This window comes from Antrostomus carolinensis, unplaced genomic scaffold, assembly GCF_000700745.2.
Source record: "Antrostomus carolinensis isolate BGI_N321 unplaced genomic scaffold, ASM70074v2 scaffold808, whole genome shotgun sequence".
Taxonomy (NCBI): Eukaryota; Metazoa; Chordata; class Aves; order Caprimulgiformes; family Caprimulgidae; genus Antrostomus; species Antrostomus carolinensis.
The window spans coordinates 7,968-14,873 of record NW_010333525.1 but is presented as its reverse complement, the minus strand read 5'-3'; the positions used below and the strand labels follow the sequence as shown (position 1 = coordinate 14,873).

Genomic DNA, 6,906 nt, shown 5'->3' with positions numbered 1-6,906 from the left:
ATGCCAAGTTCTTCTCAGTCTCAGTGGGACTAAGGTTTAGTTAATCTGAAATTTTTATCTTTTGTTCATTTGCAGTTGATGCAATGGAAGGTGAGGCTTTAGTTATAAAATGTCCCCAGTGGAGTTCATCTGTGAAAGTCACCTGGTATCACACAGATACTAACAAAATAATTCCTGCAGAAGAAGAGGGATCACAAATATTTTCCTTAAAACGATTTCTTTGGTTTCTGCCAACGTCTAGAGAGAATTCTGGAAACTACACTTGTGTTATACATTTGTAAGTGCAACATTGAAAAGTGGAAGATGTAAGACTGGAAAGAAACATAAAAGTTTTAATAATGCATTCTAATTATTATCTGTGGAAATGATGCAAATTTTTTTTCATGGTATATACCAATTCATGTAACTTTTCATCCTACAATTGGTATTTTTATGACAGGTTATTGAAATCAATGTTTGACTGAACTAAAATAATTGTCCATATGTTTATAAAACAAGACTCACATTTGTTACAAATATTTAATATATTCATTTGTTACAAATATTTAATATATTCCATATAAAATTACTATCATTGACATACCTTTATTCCGTTTTTAAAGTTCAAATAATCGCACAAAGTCATTCAACATGAGTGTGCAGGTGCATCCATACAAGCAAGGAGTATGCTTCCCAAGTCAGATCCGTTACCCAAATGACACTGGAAGAGGAAAAATTGTTTGTCCTACCATTGACAATTATAAGAATGCTACTATCATCCAGTGGTATAAGGTAAATAAAACCCTGATAATGTCAGTTGTAGATCAGATTACTGTGAGCAGCCAAATAAAGAAAGTTTTCTTTTCCAGGACTGCAAACCTCTTCAGGGACAGAGATACTTCAAGGGAGAAAAATATGTTTTTATTAACAACCCAAGAAAGGAGGATGATGGTTATTATACTTGTCAATTTCTCTACACTCACAAAGGAAAGGTGTTTAATGTATCAGCAACAAGGATTTTCATAAGTAAGGGTAAGACAGTCATTTTGTAGCTTGCTAAGATTAAAAAGACTAATGTCTACTTAAAGCAAAGGAAGCTCCTTTTGTACATTAAAGAGAAAAAGCGTTTCTGTTGGTTTGTTTTATCTTCTTAATGAAACTTTAGATCAGCTTTTTTAGATTAATTTTGTGGATGGAGCAAGGTGGGAGTAAATTTAGACCTAGTCACATTCAGGTTTTTGCTGAAAGTTTCTGATTACTCTGGTTACATACTGTGGTTGGTAGAGGTGTCTGGTAGTGCTTATTGCTGAAAGGAAGGGTCTCCTGAGGAGGATGCCACAAAGTTCTGCTTTCTATTTGTTCAAGGCAAGAAGAATTTCTAGCTAGTGAGGATCACCTGGTGATCATTGGATCTTTGATTTGTTGATGGCCTACAACTCAATAGTTTCTGGTCCATCTTGATTATCTGGCATTTATTTGATAGTAGGACTGAAAAATCTTTTAGATTTGTCTTGAATGAGACAAAATGAGTGAGACTGAGATATATATATATGTAGATATAATATATATAGACAGAAAATGAGTGGAACTCAGTGATTACTGTGTCTTTGTTATTTTGAACGTGGCCAGTATGGCTGAGGTGTGTAGACTTTGGGGTGCCTATAGGATGCAGTCTCCTCAGGGAGGCTTTGTGTTTGGATGGTGGTCTGGGAGAGAGAGCAGGGAACAATCAGCAGTGCCAGACTGCATCAACATGCAAAACTTCAAAGTCTTCATTTATGTCACAAGATCAGTAGAAAAATAATCAGAAAGAGGTTTTTTAGGGGGTTAGGGGACACGGCTTGGGTTTGGGTTGTATTTTTTGTGTTTGTTTGTTTGGTTTGTTGTTTTTTTTTCAATAGATAATGTTCATTTGCAGAGTGACATCAGACCTTTTTACTGTGGGGAGGCACCTAGCTTGGAACAGAATATAGATTTGGAGTGTAGGAGCTTTGATTCCACTTTTTACTGTTGTGCCCAGATCTCAGTAGTGGAGTTTGTTCTGATTATTCCGAGCTGGATAGAAGAAAGATTCAAGCTGAGACCTAGTACAGTAGCTTGGAAGGTGTCATGCCCTTCCTCCTCCTCTTCCCTGTAATACCCTGTTGGTCTACATGACACTTCCCTGTCTAACAATTTTTTTTTTAATATACTTTCATCAAAACTTCTCTAACTGGTCAGGAATATTGTTGTCTCTGGGTTATAATGAAAATTGTTGGGTTTTATTTGGTGCAAAGGCATCTAAATTTACAAAAACCTTTGTTACATATAGGCAGATTACTTAATTTTGAAATAATTGCAGAAAGATTGCAACGTAACATGAAATCTAAAATGGATCTGTCATATCTGCTGCAGTACTTAATGAATTCTTTGAGATTTTATCAGCCCTTAAAATTAGTAAGCTGATGAGTAGAGCTGTTATGTTTTGATAATATTGGCTTATGATGTACATTCCTGTTGCCTTGCAGATCTACACTGACTCAGAGGACCTTTTGCCTCTGGGTGCTGTCAGCTAAGAATTTAGCATAGTCAGCTAGCTAGGAAGTTACTGACTTTCTCCTGACTTCTTTTTCACCACATCCAGCTAATGAAAACTGGGACACACAGGTTTAAAATGAGTTCCTGCAGATTTTTTAGGGAAATATGATTATGGATTTTACAGAGGGGCCTTGAGATGGAAAAACTTAATGAGGGAAAGGATAGCAAGCAATTTGTTTGGAGTGGGAAATATAAGACAGTATAAAGGGCAAGAAAAGAAGAAAAATGCACCAAGGAAAAAAAAAAATCTGTAAGATCTGAATGTGTAATTCAAGCGAAGTGGCTGGATGTAATTTGGACCTGTCCATAACAGTTATTAGTGGGGATAGAAAACAAATATGTCAAAGAAAAAGTGGCATTCCTTCTAGAAGGCAATGATAAGGGATGCTCAATGTCATGACAGACTGGTGTAGTGGGAAGCAGTTGTGTGCAGCAGTGGCGCGCAGGGAGCAGAGAGAGAGGTTTGGGAAACAGATGTGCTCAATTCTGTGATCAGGCTGCAGAGACGGGGAAACAGGGGAACACAGGCAGACAGATGTGGGCTAGAGGATCCCCAGTTCAGATACTGAATAGAAGTACATATTAGCTATTTCATATTATGGATATTAATAATTTCTCAAATATCTGAATATATTTATCTCTTTTTTAAAAACAAAATAAGCAACTGAGAAAACACATATACCCGCATTTGCTTTTTTCCTACTTAGTAGGTAAAACAGTACTTGAGAAACTAAAACTTTTCCTTGCTTTTTATGTACAATGGTAAAAATTAAATGAACAGGGAGAACACACTTAACTATTAACACGTGCAGACTCCCCAGAAATATTTTATCATAGGAATAAAACCAGATGATCCCAACACACATGTGAAGCATTGTTGTAGTGTTAGTTTGCACTTCTTCTTAAAATCTTAAATATTAACTGTATAGATTGTAATAATTATCTTACAAAATGCTTTTTCACAACTTTCTAATATGTGCTTTCTTCCCATCCTTAATTTCTAAAGCAAAACACTCACCTCTACCTCCTCAAATTTTATTTCCAAAGGATAAAGATGTAATAAAAGTGGAGCTTGGTAAGTACAGACTTTAAATTGTTTTTAAAATAACATTCTGTGATGGCCTAGTGAACATGGGGATCTTTAAGAAGATTTAATGATAGAATGTTTCTTTATGGTTTTGCACCATAATGTTTACCAGATTTAACTCACCCTAGGCACACTGATGTGAAGTTAGATATAACTGATGGGTTATTTAGGCATTAAGCAGCTATTTAAGAGGATTTAAATAACCCATTATACCCTCACTGGGATAGACTAGGATTACTCACACGGTCGATTATTACATCTCAGCTAAAGGAGTGACATCTTCCATCCACTTCAAAGAGGGCTTTAGCTAAATCAGAGAATCAAAGAATAGTTCGGGTTGGAAGGGACCTTTAAAGGTCATCTTGTTCAATCTCCCTGAAGCAAGCAGGGACATCTTGAGCTAGATTAGGTTGCTCAAAACCCTGTCCAACCTGAGCTTGAATGCTGGAAACTGCTTGATGATACCCCTAAAAGAGAAGGATGGGCTATTCTTGCAACTACAGATACTCCTTGTTAGTTGCAGTCCCCGTGTGGAGACAGTGGCTGTGTCTCTGTTGATGAATGAAGGAGAGCAAGGGACTGGTTACTGACCCAGGGGCTGAGGTGCACTGCCTGGTTCCTGTCTATGTTGCCTAGCATTGATCAGACCTGTCTGGTTGGAAGATACTGGGAGACCTGAAAGACAGGACCAAGGGGTGAACTTAGAAATAACAGGTGGAATAGCCTGCAATACAGAGCTTGCTCCCTGGCTTTCTTTCATTTAGGACTGTAGATGTTCTCAGTGATTCAGATTCACCCTGCGTAACTTGCAGCATCAGAGCAAGGTGCTTGTGGTAGGAGTGAGAGCTGTCTGGGGATTTTGTATAGAAAACAGAGAAAGGCTGACCTCTCCAGAAGGCAACTGACCCCATCAGAAACATAAACAGGTAGCCTAGGATGTCTGTCTCCCAGGGCAGGTGGGGTGAATCTGGGCCACTGGAGATGAGGTTGCAATTACCACTCCAGTGTTTCTGTCCTACAGCAAGAGTGCTCTGGTAGCAGGTACTTCAGGGACCCAGGGCCCTGTCTGAGGTGGCTCAGAGATTTGCCATGTTGACTTGCATTCCCATTCTTTTTTCCCTCTTTCCCCCAGTTGTTTTGACACTCAGAATTAAATGATCTGTGCTCCAGGATCACCCTTCTCTAATAAGATAGTGGTCAGTCTCTAGTGCTCTGTGGGCTCTGCCCACCTCTCTGGGACAATAAGTAATCTGGCACTGCTTACATGGAGCAAATTCACTTTACTTTTAAAAACCATTTGCTATGCTGGTTCTGTAAGCCCTGCTTATATACAGATTTACATGGAAATAATTTCAAGTGTTTTAATTATACCTTCTTCTGGTGCAACGGTGACTCTTCCCTTGGAATAAATATTTCCTAATGACAAATACTTAACAAGCAATTTCCTGTTTTAGTTTTACTTGGACTGGTTTACTTTATGTTTGTCCAGCTTGAATAAAATCCAAGATAAGACTCTGCATGCAAGAATTACGCAAAAGAATATACATTTAAATTTAAGTATGTTATTTCTATGAACATTTGTGTGTAAACCAGCATTTACTTTCCATGTTCCTCAATGGTTGACAACATGGGTTAAGCATCACAAAGTCTCCATTGACTTCATCATAACAAGAATAAATAATTTCTTTTGTAATCCTTGGTGTTGTATTAGATAATTTGTTAAAAAAATAGTCTTACTATTTCTTTTCAAATCTCCTCTACACATCATTTTGTCAGCAGTAGTTCAGAGAAAAATATGTCAAAATTGTTAAGACAAAAGTCACAGGTGGTATGAATATTTGTAGAAAAAGATATTGAGGAAAATAAAATTATACTTGTTTTTCATCAAGGTACATTTACATCTCTCTGTATCCTGATTAGGTGCTGCTTTGTCTCTGAAGTGTCAGGCCCGTCTGGGGATTAAGAAACAGCCGATTGCTGTTGTCACATGGGATGTGGATAACGTTCCAGTGAAATACTTAGGTTTTTCAAGATTTCATGAAAAAACTCATTTGTAAGTACATATAATAGAATAATCTTCCTTCTATGCAAACTGTGCCTAGCCATTAGAGTTAACGTTACCAGCTCTTTCTCTTTCTCTTAGTTTTGAAGGACGTGAGCAAGAATATTACAGAGAGAGCACTTTGCATATTACTGAAATAAAAGAGGAGGATCTGCAGGCAAATTTCACGTGTGTAGCAGTGAACGAAATGCACAACACAAGGGCCACGGTGACTTTACAACTCAAAGCGCAACGTGAGGGTAGGATTTGTTTGTTTTGTTTTCTTACACTTTGCACTCAGACTGAAATATGTTGGTGATTTTATTTTATTATTTGTTTCTGTTAGTAAGAAAGTTTCTGTTGGTAAGAAGAAAAAATTGCCTGCTTCCTCCCTACAGATTCACGTCAGTTTCAAAATTCTTGTGTCTTCATTAGGTCATGAAAGTCCTTGGGTTAAATCTTGCTGGGAGAGGGCATTACTCAGATGGTACCAGTGAGAGATTAAATATGCAGCGCATGACTCTATCAGCCCTGTGATAAGAATATCCTGTTTCTAGGATATTCCCCTTGCCTTGAAGGCAGGCAGTGCACTTGGATTTGAAGCACACTGGTATAGTGTAGTCTGCTCTACAAATACTCAGGCTGTGGAGGATCCTTTGCAGATGAGAGCTGTGCAAGGAACTGTCCTCTCCTTTGGTCATCAGTGTTACAATGCATTGTAAGGAGCAGAGGTTCATCTTCTTTTGAGAATCAAACTGTTGTTTCTAGTGTGGAACCATGGTAGAAAATAGGAAAACCTTAAAACCAAGAGTTTCAGCTGCCAGTTTGGCAGTTTGTTTGTCTTCCCTCCCATACCACATCCACTGTAGTGCCTTGTTTTTTGACTTTATGTTAAGTGGCGTGACTAACTTCTGTGATGTCTGTCTTTATCCTCTCTCCCTCTGAGCACCCCTGTTTTCACCATGTGCCACACAGAAGTGTGAGTAAAGTTTCAAAGGCTTTCCTTTTTTTTGAGTTTTTAAATTCATGCTTCTAGTAATTTCTGCTGGAGAAGGAAAATCTAGGTCAGTAAATGTAGGGCACTAGAATGTTCTTTAGCTCCTATAGGTATTTTCTTTTAATAGGGATAATCAGATCCCTAAGCACTGTTGTTAGCATCACTGAGTTAGGATCTTATGGCAGAAAATCTCACTGTGTCTGTGAAGGCACAACGAGGAGCTAC

The 6,906-nt window shown here is 38.0% G+C and overlaps 1 protein-coding gene across 1 annotated transcript in view; it reads left to right on the top strand.

Moving 5' to 3' along the window:
• Window positions 1–5,953, top strand: part of LOC104529536 (interleukin-1 receptor-like 1) — a gene marked incomplete at its 3' end in the record, with an annotated part of 8,182 nt that extends 2,229 nt beyond the window's left edge. The window contains exons 2-7 of the mRNA XM_010173874.2: window positions 76–277; window positions 603–771; window positions 849–1,011; window positions 3,563–3,631; window positions 5,564–5,696; window positions 5,787–5,953. Coding sequence (XP_010172176.1) covers window positions 76–277; window positions 603–771; window positions 849–1,011; window positions 3,563–3,631; window positions 5,564–5,696; window positions 5,787–5,953 — 903 coding nt within the window. The remainder of the gene's footprint in view (window positions 1–75; window positions 278–602; window positions 772–848; window positions 1,012–3,562; window positions 3,632–5,563; window positions 5,697–5,786) is intronic.
• Window positions 5,954–6,906: the final 953 nt, after the last annotated feature.